Source organism: Pseudophryne corroboree, chromosome 4 (assembly GCF_028390025.1).
Source record: "Pseudophryne corroboree isolate aPseCor3 chromosome 4, aPseCor3.hap2, whole genome shotgun sequence".
In the NCBI taxonomy this organism is placed as follows: domain Eukaryota; kingdom Metazoa; phylum Chordata; class Amphibia; order Anura; family Myobatrachidae; genus Pseudophryne; species Pseudophryne corroboree.
The window spans coordinates 81,413,762-81,436,459 of NC_086447.1; the positions used below are offsets into that span (position 1 = coordinate 81,413,762).

General features: G+C 47.6%; 1 protein-coding gene across 1 annotated transcript in view; it reads left to right on the forward strand.

Moving 5' to 3' along the window:
• LOC134908938 (cytochrome P450 2K6-like) overlaps window positions 1-22,386 on the forward strand; it is a 183,973-nt gene extending 161,587 nt beyond the window's left edge. Inside the window, exon 10 of the mRNA XM_063915200.1 lies at window positions 22,005-22,386. Coding sequence (XP_063771270.1) covers window positions 22,005-22,183 — 179 coding nt within the window. The 3' untranslated portion in view covers window positions 22,184-22,386. The remainder of the gene's footprint in view (window positions 1-22,004) is intronic.
• Window positions 22,387-22,698: the final 312 nt, after the last annotated feature.

Genomic DNA, 22,698 nt, shown 5'->3' on the forward strand with positions numbered 1-22,698 from the left:
CTTGCAGAGGACCCTTGGCCTCTGCCGCTCAGACAAGACCTGCTGCAGCACGGACCTTGTCTGTTCCAAGACTTACCGCGGCTACGTTTGACGGCATGGCGGTTGAACACCGGATCCTAAAGGAAAAAGGCATTCCGGAGGAAGTCAGCCCTACCCTGATCAAAGCCAGGAAGGATGTCACCGCAAAACATTATCACAGCCTTTGGCGGAAATATGTTGCTTGGTGTGAAGCCAAGAAGGCCCCAACGGAGGAATTTCAACTGGGTCGATTCCTGCATTTCCTGCAAGCAGGTGTGACGTTGGGCCTCAAATTGGGGTCCATTAAGGTCCAGATTTCGGCCCTGTCAATTTTCTTCCAGAAAGAACTGGCTTCACTGCCTGAAGTTCAGACATTTGTCAAAAGAGTTCTGCATATTCAGCCTCCTTTTGTGCCCCCAGTGGCACCTTGGGATCTCAATGTGGTTTTGGAATTCCTTAAGTCACATTGGTTTGAGCCACTTAAGACGGTAGATTTGAAATATCTCATGTGGAAAGTGGTTATGCTGTTAGCCCTGGCTTCGGCCAGGCGTGTATCAGAATTGGCGGCTTTGTCCTGTAAAAGCCCTTATCTGATTTTCCATATGGATAGGGCAGAATTGAGGACTCGTCCTCAGTTTCTCCCGAAGGTGGTATCAGCTTTTCACTTGAACCAACCTATTGTGGTGCCTGCGGCTACTAGGGACTTGGAGGATTCCAAGTTACAGGACGTATTCAGGGCCCTGAAAAATTATGTTCCCAGGACGGCTGGAGTCAGTAAAACTGACTTGCTGTTTATCCTGTATGCACCCAACAAGCTGGGTGCTCCTGCTTCTAAGCAGTCTATCGCGCGCTGGATTTGTAGCACTATTCAGCTGGCGCAGTCTGCGGTGGGATTACCGCAGCCTAAATCAGTAAAAGCCCATTCCACAATGAAGGTGGGCTCATCTTGGGCGGCTGCCCGAGGGGTCTCGGCTTTACAACTTTGCCGAGCTGCTACTTGGTCAGGGGCAAACACGTTTGCAAAATTCTACAAATTTGATACCCTGGCTGAGGAGGACCTGGAGTTCTCTCATTCGGTGCTGCAGAGTCATCCGCACTCTCCCGCCCGTTTGGGAGCTTTGGTATAATCCCCATGGTCCTTACGGAGTCCCCAGCATCCACTAGGACGTCAGAGAAAATAAGAATTTACTCACCGGTAATTCTATTTCTCGTAGTCCGTAGTGGATGCTGGGCGCCCATCCCAAGTGCGGATTGTCTGCAATACTTGTAAATAGTTATTGTTACAAAAATCGGGTTGTTATTGCGAGCCATCTGTTCAGAGGCTCCATTGTTATCATACTGTTAACCGGGGTTCCTATCACGAGTTATATGGTGTGATTGGTGTGGCTGGTATGAGTCTATTCCCCATGGTCCTTACGGAGTCCCCAGCATCCACTACGGACTACGAGAAATAGAATTACCGGTGAGTAAATTCTTATTTTACACAGTGCAGCAGGTATCCCCATTTTACACAGTGCGGCAGGCAGGTGTCAAGTGGGGGGGAAGGAAGGGAGGGAGAGAGAGAGAGAGAGAGAAAATACTTACATCTTCCCGCTCTTCGGGTCCCGCCGACTCACGTCCCTCGCGTCGGCCACCTCCTCCTTCGATGCTTATCTCCTCTCCTCCCTCTCTCTCCCCCCGAGGGCTCCTGCTCAGGGGGCGGGGCTTCGTGGAATGACGCGTTTGCGTCGTCACAAAGTGCCGCGGCGGGCGCCCCGTGCGGTTGCACGGCTCGCCCGCCGCTAGAAACGGCACTGGTTAATGGTCCCGTTCCCCGCTGACAAGACACTGAGCTCCTGAGGTTCCTATAGGTTCCTATTTGCAAGCCCCACCACGGCGAGCATACAGACCCGCAGCACTCCACCTCCCAGAGCTGGCCATAGGCATAGGCAAACTAGGCAATTGCCTAGGGCATTTGATATGCCTAGGGGCATCAGCTGCTTCTGCTGCTTAAAATGATATGCGGCATGCCTATATTCTGTGTGCAGCATTTCATATACAGATACAGCCACAGTCTCACACAGTATATAGGCATGCTGCATATCAGTTTAATCAGCAGAATCTGCTTGTGCATCCTAGCCACATAGCAATGCAAATAAGACGCATTTTCATTAAAAAAAGGTGCCCGACGTTAGCAATGAGGCAAGATTTATGAGGACACATCTGTATCCAAGCAGAGGCAGAGGTCACAGTATTAGTGGCAGTGTGAGTGCTGTGTGCATGTGAGTGGGTTGGTTGTGCAGTAGTGTTCAGAATATGTGTAAGGAGCATTATGTGTGTCATGTAAAAATGCATTAATAATGTGCAAAATATGTGTAAGGGGCACTATGTGTGTCATTATGTGTATAAGGGCATTATTAATGTGCGGCATATGTGTAACAGGGTACTACTGGTATGTGTGTCATGTATAGGGGCACTAATAATGTGCAGGTAATGTGTAGGGGGCACTACGTGTGTCATTATGTGTATAAGGGCATTAATAATGTTCGGCATATGTGTAAGGGACATTATGTGTAAAAGAGCATTAATAAAGGTTGTCATAATGTGTAAGGCACATTATGTTTATAAGGACATTAATAATGTGTCTCATATGTGTAAGGGGCATTACTGTGTGGAATTCTGTGTATAAATGCATTACTAATGTGTGGAATTATGTGTGTAAGGTGCTCTACTACGTGGCGTTGCATATAGAAAGGGCACTACTGTGTCGTCTAATGTGAATAAAGAGCAATAGGGTGTGGTGTAATGTGAATAAGGAGCAATTCAGTGTGATGTAATGTGAATAAGGGGCTCTACTGTGAGGAGTAACGTTTATAAGGTAAAGTGATACTACTGTGGGATGTAATATGAATTATGGACACTATCGCATGATCAAATGTGAATAAAGTTGCAGTACTGTATGGCGTAATTGGAATTGGGGTTACTATTGTGTGGCCATGCCCCTTGCCAGCAAAAACACCCCCCTTTTTGGGCTGTGCACCAAATGTGCAAACTATTCCTATTTAAAATAATAAGAATTTACTTACCGATAATTCTATTTCTCGGAGTCCGTAGTGGATGCTGGGGTTCCTGAAAGGACCATGGGGAATAGCGGCTCCGCAGGAGACAGGGCACAAAAAGTAAAGCTTTTCCAGATCAGGTGGTGTGCACTGGCTCCTCCCCCTATGACCCTCCTCCAGACTCCAGTTAGGTACTGTGCCCGGACGAGCGTACACAATAAGGGAGGATTTTGAATCCCGGGTAAGACTCATACCAGCCACACCAATCACACCGTACAACTTGTGATCTAAACCCAGTTAACAGTATGATAACAGAGGAGCCTCTGAAAGATGGCTCCCTAAACAATAACCCGAATTAGTTAACAATAACTATGTACAAGTATTGCAGATAATCCGCACTTGGGATGGGCGCCCAGCATCCACTACGGACTCCGAGAAATAGAATTATCGGTAAGTAAATTCTTATTTTCTCTATCGTCCTAGTGGATGCTGGGGTTCCTGAAAGGACCATGGGGATTATACCAAAGCTCCCAAACGGGCGGGAGAGTGCGGATGACTCTGCAGCACCGAATGAGAGAACTCCAGGTCCTCCTTTGCCAGGGTATCAAATTTGTAGAATTTTACAAACGTGTTCTCCCCTGACCACGTAGCTGCTCGGCAGAGTTGTAATGCCGAGACCCCTCGGGCAGCCGCCCAAGATGAGCCCACCTTCCTTGTGGAATGGGCCTTAACAGATTTAGGCTGTGGCAGGCCTGCCACAGAATGTGCAAGTTGAATTGTGTTACAAATCCAACGAGCAATCGACTGCTTAGAAGCAGGCGCACCCAACTTGTTTGGTGCATACAGTATAAACAGCGAGTCAGATTTTCTGACTCCAGCCGTCCTTGAAATGTATATTTTTAAAGCTCTGACAACGTCCAACAACTTGGAGTCCTCCAAGTCGCTTGTAGCCGCAGGCACTACAATAGGCTGGTTCAGGTGAAACGCTGATACCACCTTAGGGAGAAAATGCGGACGCGTCCGCAGCTCTGCCCTATCCGAATGGAAAATTAAATAAGGGCTTTTATAAGATAAAGCCGCCAGTTCAGATACTCTCCTGGCGGACGCCAGGGCCAGTAACATAGTCACTTTCCATGTGAGATATTTCAAATCCACATTTTTTAGTGGTTCAAACCAATGGGATTTGAGGAAATCTAAAACTACATTTAGATCCCACGGTGCCACCGGAGGCACCACAGGAGGCTGTATATGCAGTACTCCTTTGACAAAAGTCTGGACCTCAGGAACTGAGGCCAATTCTTTTTGGAAGAATATTGACAGGGCCGAAATTTGAACCTTAATAGATCCCAATTTGAGACCCATAGACAATCCTGATTGCAGGAAATGTAGGAAACGACCCAGTTGAAATTCCTCCGTCGGAGCACTCCGATCCTCGCACCACGCAACATATTTCCGCCAAATGCGGTGATAATGCTTCGCGGTGACTTCCTTTCTTGCCTTAATCAAGGTAGGAATGACTTCTTCTGGAATGCCTTTTCCTTTTAGGATCTGGCGTTCAACCGCCATGCCGTCAAACGCAGCCGCGGTAAGTCTTGGAATAGACACGGTCCCTGCTGAAGCAGGTCCTGTCTTAGAGGTAGAGGCCACGGATCGTCCGTGACCATCTCTTGAAGTTCCGGGTACCAAGACCTTCTTGGCCAATCCGGAGCCACTAGTATCGTTCTTACTCCGCTTTGCCGTATGATTCTCAATACCTTTGGTATGAGAGGCAGAGGAGGAAACACATACACCGACTGGTACACCCAAGGTGTTACCAGCGCGTCCACAGCTATTGCCTGCGGATCTCTTGACCTGGCGCAATACCTGTCCAGTTTTTTGTTGAGGCGAGACGCCATCATGTCCACCATTGGTCTTTCCCAACGGTTTATTAGCATGTGGAAAACTTCTGGATGAAGTCCCCACTCTCCCGGGTGAAGATCGTGTCTGCTGAGGAAGTCTGCTTCCCAGTTGTCCACTCCCGGGATGAACACTGCTGACAGTGCTATCACGTGATTCTCCGCCCAGCGAAGGATCCTGGCAGCTTCTGCCATTGCACTCCTGCTTCTTGTGCCGCCCTGTCTGTTTACATGGGCGACTGCCGTGATGTTGTCCGACTGGATCAACACCGGTCTTCCTTGAAGCAGAGGTTCCGCCTGGCTTAGAGCATTGTAGATTGCTCTTAGTTCCAGAATGTTTATGTGAAGAGACTTTTCCAGGCTCGACCACACTCCCTGGAAGTTTCTTCCTTGTGTGACTGCTCCCCAGCCTCTCAGGCTGGCGTCCGTGGTCACCAGGATCCAATCCTGTATGCCGAATCTGCGGCCCTCCAATAGATGAGCCCTCTGCAACCACCACAGAAGAGATACCCTTGTCCTTGGAGACAGGGTTATCCGCAGGTGCATCTGAAGATGCGTGCATTGATGTACAGACACCTTTCCTGGTTTTAGGAGATTCCTGACCAGGTCGGATAACTCCTTGGCTTTTTCCTCGGGAAGAAAAACCTTTTTCTGAACCGTGTCCAGAATCATCCCTAGGAACAGCAGACGAGTTGTCGGCATTAATTGGGATTTTGGAATATTCAGAATCCATCCTTGCTGCTTTAGCACCTCTTGAGATATTGCTAATCCCATCTCTAGCTGTTCTCTGGACCTTGCCCTTATTAGGAGATCGTCCAAGTATGGGATAATTAATACGCCTTTTCTTCGAAGAAGAATCATCATCTCGGCCATTACCTTTGTAAAGACCCGAGGTGCCGTGGACAAACCAAACGGCAGCGTCTGAAACTGATAGTGACAGTTTTGTACAACGAACCTGAGGTACCCCTGGTGTGAGGGGTAAATTGGAACGTGGAGATACGCATCCTTGATGTCCAAGGATACCATAAAGTCCCCTTCTTCCAGGTTCGCTATCACTGCTCTGAGTGACTCCATCTTGAACTTGAACTTCTTTATGTACAGGTTCAAGGACTTCAGATTTAGAATAGGCCTTACCGAGCCATCCGGCTTCGGTACCACAAATAGAGTGGAATAATACCCCTTCCCTTGTTGTAGAAGAGGTACCTTGACTATCACCTGCTGAGAGTACAGCTTGTGAATGGCTTCCAAAACCGTCTCCCTTTCGGAAGGGGACGTTGGTAAAGCAGACTTCAGGAAACGGCGAGGTGGATCTGTCTCTAATTCCAACCTGTACCCCTGAGATATTATCTGCAGGATCCAGGGATCTACCTGCGAGTGAGCCCACTGCGCGCTGTAATTTTTGAGACGACCTCCCACCGTCCCCGAGTCCGCTTGAGAAGCCCCAGCGTCATGCTGAGGCTTTTGTAGAAGCCGGGGAGGGCTTCTGTTCCTGGGAAGGAGCTGCCTGTTGCTGTTTCTTCCCTCGACCTCTGCCTCGTGGCAGATATGAATAGCCCTTTGCTCTCTTATTTTTAAAGGAACGAAAGGGCTGCGGTTGAAAAGTCGGTGCCTTTTTCTGTTGGGGAGTGACTTGAGGTAGAAAGGTGGATTTCCCGGCTGTAGCCGTGGCCACCAAATCTGATAGACCGACTCCAAATAACTCCTCCCCTTTATACGGCAAAACTTCCATATGCCGTTTTGAATCCGCATCGCCTGTCCACTGTCGCGTCCATAAAGCTCTTCTGGCCGAAATGGACATAGCACTTACCCGTGATGCCAGTGTGCAGATATCCCTCTGTGCATCACGCATATAAAGAAATGCATCCTTTATTTGTTCTAACGACAGTAAAATATTGTCCCTGTCCAGGGTATCAATATTTTCAATCAGGGACTCTGACCAAACTACCCCAGCACTGCACATCCAGGCAGTCGCTATAGCTGGTCGTAGTATAACACCTGCATGTGTGTATATACTTTTTTGGATATTTTCCATCCTCCTATCTGATGGATCTTTAAGTGCGGCCGTCTCAGGAGAAGGTAACGCCACTTGTTTTGATAAGCGTGTTAGCGCCTTGTCCACCCTAGGAGGTGTTTCCCAGCGCTCCCTAACCTCTGGCGGGAAAGGGTATAATGCCAATAATTTCTTTGAAATTATCAGCTTTTTATCAGGGGCAACCCACGCTTCATCACACACGTCATTTAATTCTTCTGATTCAGGAAAAACTATAGGTAGTTTTTTCACACCCCACATAATACCCTGTTTAGTGGTACCTGTAGTATCAGCTAAATGTAACGCCTCCTTCATTGCCAAAATCATATAACGTGTGGCCCTACTGGAAAATACGGTTGATTCGTCACCGTCACCACTGGAATCAGTGCCTGTGTCTGGGTCTGTGTCGACCGACTGAGGCAAAGGGCGTTTTACAGCCCCTGACGGTGTTTGAGGCGCCTGGACAGGCACTAATTGATTGTCCGGCCGCCTCATGTCGTCAAACGACTGCTTTAGCGTGTTGACACTATCCCGTAATTCCATAAATAAAGGCATCCATTCTGGTGTCGACCCCCTAGGACAGGCATTCCCAACCACGGTCCTCAAGGCACACCAACAGTGCAGGTTTTAGTGATATCCAGGCTGCAGCACAGATGGTTAAATCAAAATACCTGAGCTACTAATTAAGTCACCTGTGCTGAAGTCTGGATATCACTAAAACCTGCACTGTTGGTGTGCCTTGAGGACCGTGGTTGGGAATGCCTGCCCTAGGAGGTGACATCCCCATATTTGGCAATTGCTCCGCCTCCACACCAATATCGTCCTCATACATGTCGACACACACGTACCGACACACAGCAGACACACAGGGAATGCTCTAAACGAAGACAGGACCCACTAGCCCTTTGGGGAGACAGAGGGAGAGTCTGCCAGCACACACCAAAAAGCGCTATATATGACAGGGATAGCCTTATAATAAGTGCTCCCTTATAGCTGCTTTATATATATCAAGATATTGCCATTAAATTTGCCCCCCCTCTCTGTTTTACCCTGTTTCTGTAGTGCAGTGCAGGGGAGAGACCTGGGAGCCGTCCTGACCAGCGGAGCTGTGAGAGGAAATGGCGCCGTGTGCTGAGGAGATAGGCCCCGCCCCTTTTTCGGCGGGCTCGTCTCCCGCTATTTTGTGAATACAGGCAGGGGTTAAATATCTCCATATAGCCTCTGGGGGCTATATGTGAGGTATTTTTAGCCTTTATATAGGTTTACATTTGCCTCCCAGGGCGCCCCCCCCCCAGCGCCCTGCACCCTCAGTGACTGCGTGTGAAGTGTGCTGAGAGGAAAATGGCGCACAGCTGCAGTGCTGTGCGCTACCTTTAGAAGACTGCAGGAGTCTTCAGCCGCCGATTCTGGACCTCTTCTTACTTCAGCATCTGCAAGGGGGCCGGCGGCGCGGCTCCGGTGACCATCCAGGCTGTACCTGTGATCGTCCCTCTGGAGCTGATGTCCAGTAGCCAAGAAGCCAATCCATCCTGCACGCAGGTGAGTTCACTTCTTCTCCCCTCTGTCCCTCGTTGCAGTGATCCTGTTGCCAGCAGGAATCACTGTAAAATAAAAAACCTAAGCTAAACTTTCTCTAAGCAGCTCTTTATGAGAGCCACCTAGAATTGCACCCTTCTCGGCCGGGCACAAAAATCTAACTGGAGTCTGGAGGAGGGTCATAGGGGGAGGAGCCAGTGCACACCACCTGATCTGGAAAAGCTTTACTTTTTGTGCCCTGTCTCCTGCGGAGCCGCTATTCCCCATGGTCCTTTCAGGAACCCCAGCATCCACTAGGACGATAGAGAAATAGGGGGTACAAACACCAAAGTAAGGACTGCTATGGGTGAGGGGTGATGGTGCTGGGAAAGAGGTGCAAGGTCAGAGGTGGAACCAGCGGTGGTGCTGGGGGACACCAGCCATAATCTTGCCTAGGGCATCATATTTGTTAGGGCCGGCTCTGCCACCTCCTCTAACAGAGCCAGCAGTCAGAAGAGTGGTGAATAGGTGGCCGGCGTCCCGGTTAGCGTGTCGCCAGTTGAAATGGCGACACAAGGGTAGGAGCGCATCGATGACATGCTTGCTGTGCTCCAGGCTTCAGAGACACTGTAGTGACCGCTGTGAGGGGTGAGCTGAAGCCACAACTGGTATACCCACACAGGCAGTATTTCTACAAGGGTTTTAACCCATTGTAGTGCAAAAACTTTACCTCAGCCAGTATAAAAACCAGGAAGACCGTGTATCATTAAGGGGGCGGGGCCTTCACTAGGAGCAGATCCAGCAGCTCACCAGCACCATTTTCCTTCTGCAGATATACACAAGCAGATTGACAGGGACGCACAGCTCCTCCACAAGGACTCCAGAACACCTCAGCGATACCAGGGGGTCATAGCAATATTTGGTGTACTAAGCCCTATTCAGGGTACTTAGTTTGTGACCCAGCTAAACTTGTTATTTAGCTGTAGGGGCACTGTGTGGCTAGCTCCAGTATACTCTGTGTCTCCCTAGAAGGACACTGTGTGGGTTAACTGTTATTTTAAGCTAGTGTGTGTGTGTGTGTGTGTGTGTGTGTGTGTGTGTGTGTGTGTGTGTGTGTGTGTGTGTGTGTTCTTTCACATTTACAATGTCAAAAGTAGTGTGTATCATGCACAGCAGAGTGTTTTTCTCAATCTGGGGGATCACTACCGTGTGCTCAGGATAGTACACATTCTCAGGCTAGTGGATCTGCACCAGTATGGTTAGATTCATTAAAGGGGGATGATTTCAAATGTTTTGAATAAATTATCCCAAAATGAGAAGGAGACGCAATACTTAAGGCAATCTGTTGATGACCTGATGAATAGAGATTCAGTGGTCACTCCAACTTCTCAGACTCCTGCCATTTGTCCATATGACCGATGATGATGATGTATCAGACCCAGAGGAGGGTGAGGTAGACTCGGGAGGGGGGATGCAGCTTTTTCACAGGGAATACAGGCCCTGATAAAAGCTATTAGAGATGTCCTGCACATTCTGACAAAGTGACAGAGGAAGATGAGGAATCTTATTTTAATGTAAAAAAAGAAATCCTCAACTACTTTCCCTGCATCTAAGGAGTTAAATTCCCTATTTGAGGCAACTTGGATTAATCCTGACAAGAAGTTTCAGATCCCAAAACGGTTACTCACATCCTTCCCGCTCCCTCAGGATGACAGAAAAAAACGAGAAAACCCACTGATAGTTGACGCATCAGTTTCAAGGCTGTGAAGTAAGATAGTTTTACCTGTTCCTGGGGCAGCTTCCTTGAAGGATACTGCAGACCACAAGATTGAGACCACTCTCAAATCTCTGTACACAGTTGTGGGGGTGGCCCAGAGACCCATTATAGCTTGTGTATGGATCTCCAGGGCCATTGCAAAATGGTCAGATAATCTAATTGATGGGTTAGATTCCTTATCCAGGGGGGAAATAATTTTACTCCTACAACATATACAGGATTCTGCTAACTTTATGGTGGAGGCCAAAAAGGAAATTGGTTTACTCAATGGCAGTGTCAGCACACAGAGGCTTGTGGCTACACCAGTGGACTGCAGATGCGCATTCCAGGAAAGGCGTGGAAAGCCTACCTTTCACAGGTGAAGCCCTTTTTGGAGATAAACTGGATTCGTGGATATCCAAGGCTACGGCAGGTAAGTCTACATACCTTCCTTCCACAGCTCCCCCGGCTAGAAAATCCTACACTTCTCCAACTCTTCTGTCCTTTCAGATAGCAAAGTTTAAAAACAAAATCAAAGGTTCTTCTACGGCCTTTAAAGGCAATAGAGATAAACCCAGAAAACCAGCAACTGCAGGTTCAGATTCTATTCACAGGAATAGAATCCCGGTTCTGCTTCCTCTAAGCCTTCAGCATGACGGTGGACAGCACTGCCTGGAAGACAGGCAGATGGGAGCCCGTTTGAGATTCTTCAGTCACATGTGGGCAACATCATACCAGGATCCCTGGGTCAGAGATCTCATGTCCCAGGTCTGTAGACCTGGGCTATAAGAGTTTCAGGAACTCCCACCTCACAGATTCTTCAAATCAGGCTTCCCAGCTTCTCAAGAAGCAAGTGCGACTTTACAGGAAGAAATTAAAAAACTGGTACAGACTTAGGTCATTGTTCCAGTTCCACTTCAGCTGCAGACTCAGGGTTATTATTCCAACCTGTTTGTAGTTCCGAAACCGGACGGTCCGGTAGGCCCATTTTAAATCTCAAGTCGTTGAACCCGTACTTACGGGTGTTCAAGTTCAGGATGGAGTCTCTGAGAACAGTGATCTGAGGTCTAGAGGAGGGGGAATTCTTGGTGTCTACAGCAGGGTGTTCACCAAGGTAATGGCAGAGATTATGTTTCTCCTCCACAAACAGGGAGTGAACATAATACCGTACCTGGACAATCTGCTGATAAAAGCACCATCCAGGAAGAGGTTGTTAGATGACATTGCCCTCTCAACCCGACTACTCTAGGATCACGGGTGGATTCTGAACCTACCAAAATCTCATCTGGAACCAACAAGGAGGCTTCCGTTCCTGGGGATGATACTGGATACAGAGGCACAGAAGGTATTCCTTCCATTGGAAAAGGCATTGATGATCCAGTCGATGGTGTGGGGTGTTCTAAGACAATCCCGGATATTGGTGCATCTATTAATTCGCCTTCTGGGAAAGATGGTAGCCACTTATGAGGCACTGCATTACGGAAGGTTTCACGCAAGGCCCTTCCAGCTGGATCTGTTGGACAAATGGTCCGGATCGCATCTTCACATGCACCAGTGGATCCGTCTGTCACCAAAAGCCAGGATTTCTCTTCTGTGGTGGCTTCAGAATTTTCACCAGACTGAGGGCCAAAGGGTCGGGATTAAAAATTGAATTCTGCTAACAACGACGCAAGCCTCAGAGGTTGGGGAGCAGTCACCCAGGGGGAACAGTTCCAAGAAAGATGGTCAAGCCAGGAAGCCATTCTTCCAATCAATATTCGGGAACTAAGGGCCGTATACAACGCCCTTCTACAGGCATCGCATCTTCTTCAAGATCAAGCCATTCAGGTTCAGTTGGACAATGTGACGGCAGTAATGTACATAAACCGACAAGGCAGACCGAAGAGCAGAGCACCAATATCAAAGGTAACAAGGATTCTCCTCTGGGCAGAAAAACATGCTGTGGCGTTGTCCACAATCTTCATTCCGGGAGTAGACATCTGGGAGGCAGACTTCCTCAGCAGACACGACCTCCACCCAGGAGACTGAGGACTTCACCCGGAGGTGTTCGGGTGTTTGACACGTCGGTGGGAAATTCCACAAATCAACATGATGTCCTCTCATCTCAACAAGAAGCTCAAGTGGTATTGTTCCAGGTTGAGGGACCGGCAAGCACTTGCGGTGGACACTCTGGTGACTCCATGGGTCTACCAGATGGTGTACGTGTTTCCACTAGAGATGTGCACCGGAAATTTTTCGGGTTTTGTGTTTTGGTTTTGCATTCGGTTCCACGGCCGTGTTTTGGATTCGGACGCGTTTTGGCAAAACCTCCCTGAAATTTTTTTGTCGGATTCGGGTGTGTTTTAAAAAACAAACTATCAAAAACAGCTTAAATCATAGAATTTGGGGGTCATTTTGATCCCATAGTATTATGAACCTTAATAACCATAATTTACACTCATTTCCAGTCTATTCTGAACACCTCACAATATTATTTTTAGTCCTAAAATTTGCACCGAGGACGCTGGATGACTAAGCTAAGCGACCCAAGTGGGCGGCACAAACACCTGGCCCATCTCGGAGTGGCACTGCAGTGTCAGACAGGATGGCATTTAAAAAAAATTAGCCCCGAACATCACATGATGCAGAGATAAATTAAAAAAAGAGGTGCAAGATGGAATTGTCCTTGGGCCCTCCCACCCACCCTTATGTTGTATAAACAGGACATGCACACTTTAACAAACCCATCATTTCAGCCACAGGGTTGCCACACGACTGTGGCTGAAATGACTGGTTGGTTTGGGCCCCCACCAAAAAAGAAGCAATCAATCTCTCCTTGCACAAACTGGCTCTACAGAGGCAAGATGTCCACCTCCTCCTAATCATCCGATTCATCACCCCTTTCACTGTGTACATCCCCCTCCTCACAGAGTATTATTAATTCATCCCCACTGGAATACACCATCTCAGGTACCTGTGTACTTTCTAGAGGCAATTGCTGGTGAATGTCTCCACGGAGGAATTGATTATAATTCATTTTGATGAACATCATCTTCTCCACATTTTCTGGAAGTAACCTCGTATGCCGATTGCTGACAAGGTGACCGGCTGCATTAAACACTCTTTCGGAGTACACACTGGAGGGGGGGCGACTTAGGTAAAATAAAGCAAGTTTGTGCAAGGGCCTCCAAATTGCCTCTTTTTCCTGCCAGTATACGTACGGACTGTCTGACGTGCCTACTTGGATGCGGTCACTCATATAATCCTCCACCATTTCAGTGGTGACAGAATCATATGCAGTGACAGTAGACGACATGTCAGTAATCGTTGGCAGGTCCTTCAGTCCGGACCAGATGTCAGCACTCGCTCCAGACTGCCCTGCATCACCGCCAGCGGGTGGGCTCGGAATTCTTAGCCTTTTCCTTGCAGCCCAAGTTGCGGGAGAATGTGAAGGAGGAGCTGTTGATGGGTCACGTTCCGCTTTACTTGACAAGTGTCTCACCAGCAGGTCTTTGAACATGTGCAGACTTGTGTCTGCCAGAAAGAGAGATACAACGTAGGCTTTAAACCAAGGATCGAGCACGGTGGCCAAAATGTAGTGCTCTGATTTCAACAGATTGACCACCCGTGAATCCTGGTTAAGCGAATTAAGGGCTCCATCCACAAGTCCCACATGCCTAGCGGAATCGCTCCATTTTAGCTCCTCCTTCAATCTCTCCAGCTGCTTCTGCAAAAGCCTGATGAGGGGAATGACCTGACTCAGGCTGGCAGTGTCAGAACTGTCTTCACGTGTGGCAAGTTCAAAGGGTTGCAGAACCTTGCACAAGTTGAAATCATTCTCCACTGTGCTTGAGTCAGGTGCATTCGACCTCCTTTGCCTATATCGTAGGCAGATGTATAGGCTTGAATGGCCTTTTGCTGCTCCTCCATGCTCTGAAGCATATAGAGGGTTGAATTCCACCTCGTTACCACCACTTGCTTCAGATGATGGCGGGGCAGGTTCAGGAGTGTTTGCTGGTGCTCCAGTCTTCGGTACGCGGTGGCTGAATGCCGAAAGTGGCCCGCAATTCTTCGGGCCACCGACAGCATCTCTTGCATGCCCCTGTCATTTTTTTTTTCAATTCTGCACCACCAAATTCAATGTATGTGCAAAACATGGGACATGCTGGAATTTGCCCACATGTAATGCACGCACAATATTGGTGGCATTGTCCGATGTCACAAATCCCAAGGAGAGTCCAATTGGGGTAAGCGATTCTGCGATGATGTTCCTCAGTTTCTGTAAGAGGTTGTCAGCTGTGTGCCTCTTATGGAAAGCGGTGATAAAAAGCGTAGCCTGCCTAGGAACGAGTTGGTGTTTGCGAGATGCTGCTATTGGTTCCGCTGCTGCTGTTCTTGCTGCGGGAGGCAATACATCTACCCAGTGGGCTGTCACAGTCATATAGTCCTGAGTCTGCCCTGCTCCACTTGTCCACATGTCCGTGGTTAAGTGGACATTGGGTACAACTGCATTTTTTAGGACACTGCTGACTCTTTTTCTGAAGTCTGTGTACATTCTCGGTATCGCCTGCCTAGAGAAATGGAACCTAGATGGTATTTGGTACCGGGGACACAGTACCTCAAGCAATTCTCTAATTCCCTGTGAATTAACGGTGGATACCGTTTAACACCAACACAGCCGCCAAGACCTGAGTAATCTGCTTTGCAGCAGGATGACTGCTGTGATATTTCATCTTCCTCGCAAAGGACTGTTGGACAGTCAATTGCTTACTGGAAGTAGTACAAGTGGTCTTCCGACTTCCCCTCTGGTTGACGATCGACTCCCAGCAGCAACAACAGCAGCGCCAGCAGCAGTAGGCGTTACACTCAAGGATCCATCGGAGGAATTCCAGTTAGGAGAGTACTCGTCACACTTGCCAGTGACATGGCCTGCAGGACTATTGGCATTCCTGTCTAAGGAGGAAATTGACACTGAGGGAGTTGGTGGTGTGGTTTGCAGGAGCTTGGGTACAAGAGGAAGGGATTTAGTTGTCAGTGGACTGCTTCCGCTGTCACCCAAAGTTTTTGAAATTGTCACTGACTCCTGATGAATGCACTCCAGGTGACATATAAGGGAGGATGTTCCTAGGTGGTTAACGTCCTTACCCCTACTTATTACAGCTTGACAAAGGCAACACACCGCTTGACACCTGTTGTCCGCATTTCTGTTGAAATAATTCCACACCAAAGAGGTGATTCTTTTTGTAATTTGACCAGGCATGTCAATGGCCATATTTATCCGACAGACAACAGGTGTCTCCCAGGGTACCTGACTTAAACAAACCACCTCACCATCAGAATCCTCCTTGTCAATTTCCTCCTCAGCGCCAGCAACACCCATATCCTCATCCTGGTGTACTTCAACGGTGACATCTTCAATTTGACTAACAGGAACTGGACTGTGAGTGCTCCTTCCAGCACTTGCAGGGGGCGTGCAAATGGTGGAAGCCGCCACCTCCTCCTGTCCAGTGTTGGGAAGGTCAGGCATCGCAAACAACACAATTGGACTCTCCTTGGGGATTTGTGATTTAGAAGAACGCACAGTTCTTTGCTGTGCTCTTGCCATCTTAACTCTTTTCAGTTTTCTAGTGGGGGAATGAGTGCTTCCATCCTCATGTGAAGCTGAACCACTAGCCATGAACATAGGCCAGGGCCTCAGCCGTTCCTTGCCACTCCGTGTCGTAAATGGCATATTGGCAAGTTTACGCTTCTCCTCAGACGCTTTTAATTTAGATTTTTGGGTCATTTTACTGAACTTTTGTTTTTTGGATTTTACATGCTCTCTACTATGACATTGGGCATCGGCCTTGGCAGACGACGTTGATGGCATTTCATCGTCTCGGCCATGACTAGTGGCAGCAGCTTCAGCACGAGGTGGAAGTGGATCTTGATCTTTCCCTATTTTACCCTCAACATTTTTGTTCTCCATTTTTTAATGTGTGGAATTATATGCCAGTAATATATCAAGAGCAATGGCCTACTGGACTGTACTATATACAGTATGTATACTGTTGGTCACCAAAATGCTGCACTGTAATACTATATATACTGCTCCCAAAAATGCAGCACAGATATGGAATGGATACTTGCAGTGACACAGAGCTGCAAGATACAGCAATGGACTACTGTACACAACGATATACTGTTGGGTCACCAAAATGCTGCACTGTAATACTATATATACTGCTCACAAAAATGCAGCACAGATATGGAATGGATACTTGCAGTGACACAGAGCTGCAAGATACAGCAATGGTCTACTATACACAACTATATACTGTTGGGTCACCAAAATCCTGCACTGTAATACTATATATACTGCTCACAAAAATGCTGCACAGATATGGAATGGATACTTGCAGTGACACAGAGCTGCAAGATACAGCAATGGCCTACTGTACACAACTATATACTGTTGGGTCACCAAAATGATGCACTGTAATACTATATATACTGCTCACAAAAATGCTACACAGATATGGAATGGATACTTGCAGTGACACAGAGCTGGAAGATACAGCAATGGCCTACTGTACACAACTATATACTGTTGGGTCACCAAAATGCTGCACTGTAATACTATATATACTGCTCACAAAAATGCTGCACAGATATGGAATGGATACTTGCAGTGACACAGAGGTGGAAGATACAGCAATGGCCTACTGTACTGCACTACTATAAGTATAATTATATACTGGGGGTCCCCAGTCCCCACAATAAAGCACACTGAGCACAGATATTTGCAGCACACTGAGCACAGATATTTGCAGCACACTGAGCACAGATATTTGCAGCACACTGAGCACAGATATTTGCAGCACACTGAGCACAGATTACGGCGCTTTACAGGGAGAGAATGCAGCCACGTCCTCTCCGTTCAATCTCCAATGCACGAGTGAAAATAGCGGCGACGCGTGGCTCTTTATATAGAATACGAATCTTGCGAGAATCCGACAGCGGGATGATGACGTTCGGGCGCGTTCGAGTTAACCGAGCAAGATGGGAAGATCCGAGGCTGCCCCGGAACCGTGTAAAACGGGTGAAGTTCGGGGGGGTTTGGATCTCGGAGAACCGAACCCGCTCATCTCTAGTTTCCACTACTCTCATTGATCCCAAAGATTCTCAAAAGAATAAAAATGGAAAAGGTTCAAGCAATTCTCATTGCTCCGGACTGGCCAAGAAGGGCCTGGTATGCGGATCTAATAAAGATGCTCCTAGAGAACCCGTGGCCTCTACATCTTCACGAGGACCATCTCCAACAGGGGCCGTTCGTCTATCAAGACTTGCCATGGCTACATTTGACGGCATGGAGATTGAGCGTCAAATTCTAGCCCGGAAAGGAATCCTGGATAGGGTTATTCCAACCCTGATCCAAACCAGAAAGGGGGTAACGCCTAAACCATACCACCGTATTTGGAAAAAATACGTCTCTTGGTGTGAACACTGGAAATTCCCTACGATGGAATTTCAACTGGGATGTTTTCTCCTTTTTCTACAGTCAAGTGTGGATGTGGGCCTACGTTTGAGCTCCATAAAAGTCCAGATTTCTGCCTTATCCATTTTCTTCCAGAAATAATTGGTTTCTCTCCCTGAGGTTCAGACATTTTTGAGGGGGGTTCTGCACATCCAACTGCTCTTTGTGCCTCCTACGGCACCTTGGGATCTCAACATGGTGTTGCAGTTCCTTCAGTCGGACAGGTTTGAGCCTTTACAGGACGTTGACGTCAAGTTTCTTACGTGGAAGACCATCACATTGTTGGCCTTAGCTTCTGCGAGGTGTGTATCGGAGCAGGGGGCGTTGTCTCACAAAAGCCCCTATTTGATTTTTCATGAAGATAGGGCTGAACTCAGAACTCATCAGCAATTTCTTCCAAAGGTGATGTCTGCGTTTTGCATCAACCAACCTATTGTGGTTACTGACACCTCTGCTACTTCAAAGTCCCTTGGATGTTCTGAAGACTTTAAAGATCTATGTGAAGCAGACAGCTCATCACAGGAAATCGGACTCGCTGTTTGTTCTCTATGATCCCAATAAAATTGAGTGTCCTGCTTCAAAGCAGACAATTGCACGCAGGATCAGGCTTACTATCAGAGCCGGCCATAGGCATAGGCAAACTAGGCAATTGCCTAGGGCATTTGATATGCCTAAGGGCATCAGCAGCTTCTGCTGATTAAAATGATATGCGGCATGCCTATATTCTGTGTGTAGCATTTCATATGCAGATACAGCCACAGTCGCAGACAGTATATAGGCATGCTGCATATCATTTTAATCAGCAGAAGCTGCTTGTGCATTCTAGCCACATAACAATGCAAATAAGATGCATTTTCATACAAAAGGTGCCCAACGTTAGCATTGAGGCAAGATTTATGAGGACACATCTGTATCCAAGCAGAGGCAGAGGTCACAGTGTCAGTGGCAGTGTGAGTGCTGTGTGCAGGTGGGTTGGTTGTGCAGTAGTGTTCAGAATATGTGTAAGGAGCATTATATGTGTCATGTAAAAATGCATTAATAATGTGCAACATATGTGTAAGGGGGTTGCGGTCAACATCCCGCTGGACGGGATCTCGGCGGTCGAAATACAGACGCCGGAATCCCGACTGGCACAATCCCGACATATTCTCCCTCCGTGGGTGTCCACGACACCCATAGAGGGAGAATATAATAGTGTGCCGAGCGTGGCGAGCGAAGCGAGCCCGCAAGGGGCTGCGTTCCGCTCGCCACCCCTGTCGGAATTGTGTGGTCGGGATTCCGGCGTCGGTATTTCGACCGCCGGGATCCCGTCCAGCGGGATTGCGTACTGATCCCGTGTAAGGGGCACTATGTGTGTCATTATGTGTATAAGGGCATTAATAATGTGCGGCATATGTGTAAGAGTCATTATGTGTAAAAGGGCATTAATAAAGGTTGTCATAATGTGTAAGGCGCATTATGTTTATAAAGACATTAATAATGTGTCTCATACTGTATGTGTAAGGGGCATTACTCTGTGGCATTATGTGTATAAGGTGCTCTACTATGTGGCGTTGCGTATAGAAAGGGCACTACTGTGTCGTCTAATGTGAATAAAGAGCAATAGGGTGTGCTGTCTGGTGAATAAGGAGCAATTCAGTGTGATGTAATGTGAATAAGGGTCTCTACTGTGAGGAGTAACGTTTATAAGGTAAAGTGATACTACTGTGGGATGTAATATGAATTATGGACACTATCGCATGATCAAATGTGAATAAAGTTGCAGTACTGTGTGGCATAATTGGAATTGGGGTTACTATTGTGTGGCCATGATCCTTGCCAGCAAAAACACACCCCTTTTTGGGCTGAGCGCCAAATGTGTGAACTGTTCCTATTTAAAATATAGGGGGTACAAACACCAAAATAAGGACTGCTATGGGTGAGTGGTGATGGTGCTGGGAAAGAGGTGCAAGGTCAGAGGCGGAACCAGTGGTGGTGCTAGGGGCACCAGCAAAAACCTTGCCTAGGGCATCATATTGGTTAGGGCCGGCTCTGCTTACTATCCAGCATTCTTAGTCCACGGAAGGTTTGCCGTGTCTAAAATCTGTACAGACCCACTCTACTAGGTCGGTGGGTTCTTCCTGGGCGGCTGCCCGGGGTGTCTCAGCTTTACAGCTCTGCCGAGCAGCTACTTGGTCAGGTTTGAACACGTTTGCTAAGTTCTACAAGTTTGATACTTTGGCCTCTAAGGACCTTCAGTTTGGTCAATCAGTTCTGCAGGAACCTCAGCACTCTCCCACCTGGTTTGGGAGCTCTGGTACATCACCATAGTACTAATGTGGGATCCAGTATCCTCTAGGATGTAAGAGGAAATAGGATTTTAATTACCTACCGGTAAATCCTTTACTCGTAGTCCGTAGAGGATACTAGGTGCCCGCCCAGTGCTTTGTTTCTTCCTGCACTGTTACTTGGTTAAATATTGTTGGTTCAGCGGTTGCTGTTCCTGGTTTAAAGTTTGGTTAGCTAGGCTTTCCTCTAGTTGTGTGTGCTGGTTTGGAATCTCACCACTATCCTTTTAGATCCTTCTCTCAAAGTATGTCCGTCTCCTCGGGCACAGTTTCCTAGACTGAGTCTGGTAGGAGGGGAATAGAGGGAGGAGCCAGCCCACACTATCAATTTCTTAAAGTGCCCATGGCTCCTAGTGAAAAGATAAAGAGGTAAATGTAACAGCATGTGAGGTGCACGTACCTGCAAGTTTTCGGCTACTCGGGACAGAAGCAAAAATCTAAAAGACAAAACAAGGTTGGCTGTGCCTTTTAAACTATTGGTACTTTAATTTTAACAGCTAAATCGCTAAAACTGACAGGTATCTTCAACCCATGGGCTGTCTGTCAACACCCATTGTGTTTCCTATGGGTGTGATACGGGAGGCCGGCGGTCGGGGTGTCCCTCCCCTGTCCCCTACCCTGACCTGCCTGGGGTGGCGGTAGATAGTGGAGGTGGCAGCTAGGGTTAAGTCACGTGGCAGCCAGGGCTAAGCATCGGGGGCGAAGGGGGGGGGGCATGGTGGTGTATACGGCTAACCCTCCTTCTAGTGCCTAACCTTAACCCCTCCCCTGGGCCTTAACCTTCACCCCGATACTTACCTTTGGGACATCTGCAGTCGGCATTCCGACGCCGGGAGTCAGAGTGGTGTCGGGATTCCGGCATTGATCACATGACCACCAGCATCCCGAAAGGTGGGATGCTGGTCGCATCCAGTTTGCTATAAGACCCAACTGAAATAAAGGGTTCTACTGCCTTTGTGATCGCTCTATGGGGGTAATTCAGACCCGATCATAGTAGCAAATTTGTTAGCAGTTGGGCAAAACCATGGGGGTAATTCTGAGTTGATCGCAGCAGCAAGTTTGTTAGCAATTGGGCAAAACCATGTGCACTGCATGGGGGGCAGATATAACATGTGCAGAGAGAGTTAGATTTGGGTGAGTTATTTTGTTTCTGTGCAGGGTAAATACTGGCTGCTTTATTTTTACACTGCACATTAGATTTCAGTTTGAACACACCCCACCCAAATCTAACTCTCTCTGCACATGTTATATCTGCCCCTCTGCAGTGCACATGGCCTAATTCAGACCTGTTCGGTTTTTTGCAGTCCTGCGTTTACATAGTCGCCGGTCTAAACCTCGCATACATATGCACCGCAATTTGCAGGCGCGTCACACGGGTACAAAGCGGATTGCTACTCAGCGATGGGTTTTTGCGACGGATCCGTTCACACAGGTGTTCGCAAGGAGAGTGACAGGAGGAAGCCATTTTTGGGTGTCAACTGACCATTTTCTGGGAGTAGTTGGAAAAACGCAGGTGTGTCCATGCGTTTGCAGGGAGGGTTCCTGATGTCAATTCCGGTCCCAGACAGGCTGAAGTGTTCGCAGCAGCTGAGTAAGTCCTGGGATACTCAGAGACTGCACAAAATCTGTTTGTACAGCTCTGCTACACATGTGTTCGCACACTTGTAACGCGAAAATACACTCCCCTATGGGCGGCGACTATGCAAACGCAGGACTGCAAAAAAAAACAAGGAGCGAACAGGTCTGAATTAGGCCCATGGTTTCGCCCAACTGCTAACAAATTTGCTGCTATGATCAGGTCTGAATTACCCTCTATATTTCTGCTCCTCTCTACATAGTAAATAGTAAATGAGGGTCCACGTGCAGGAGAAAAATAATTTTCTTATACTATATCTCCATGTGATTGGTTTTTTGTGCTTTTTATGTTTCAGGTAAAAGAGGTTGTGTTGGAGAGAATTTGGCTAAAATGGAACTGTTTCTGTTCTTTACAAGACTGCTGCAGAACTTCACTTTCCAGGCTCCTCCTGGGGCTAAGCTGGACCTCCGTGCTGCTGTTGGTTTATCTGTCAATCCAGAAAAACACAAGATCTGTGCGATTGCACGCAACTAATGTGGAACAAGTCACCACTATCAGCATTTATTAGCTCTGGCAAAAAGATACATTCAAACCGGCATAGTTGCTGGTCTGAAATATGTCATATTGGCATGACCCCCTTCCCACCCCTATTCTGCCTTTCTGGTCGTATATGTTGCATCCATAATGCATCTCACTCTACAATGGCACATTTGGGACTGTTCACTTTCTGGACATGTGCAAGCAAAATACACCATGGCCAATATTTACTAAGAATTCGAGTTTGTCCGATTTGTGGTTTTTTTTCTAAGTCCCAAACCGGGAATTCACTAAGCAACAATCTCGGCAGTGTTGGGACTATTCGTAATGGTTTGAATGACAATGTTCAGAAATACGAATGAATAGACCATCGGTCAAACGCGGCTGTTATTTCATAGAATACGGGAATTCACTATTCATTCGTATTTGGGTGTTAGTTTCTGAGTGCTCAAGTGCGGGTCTGTTTTTTTTCAATTTGTTAAAAAAAAGCAGCAAAAAAATAGACCTGCTTT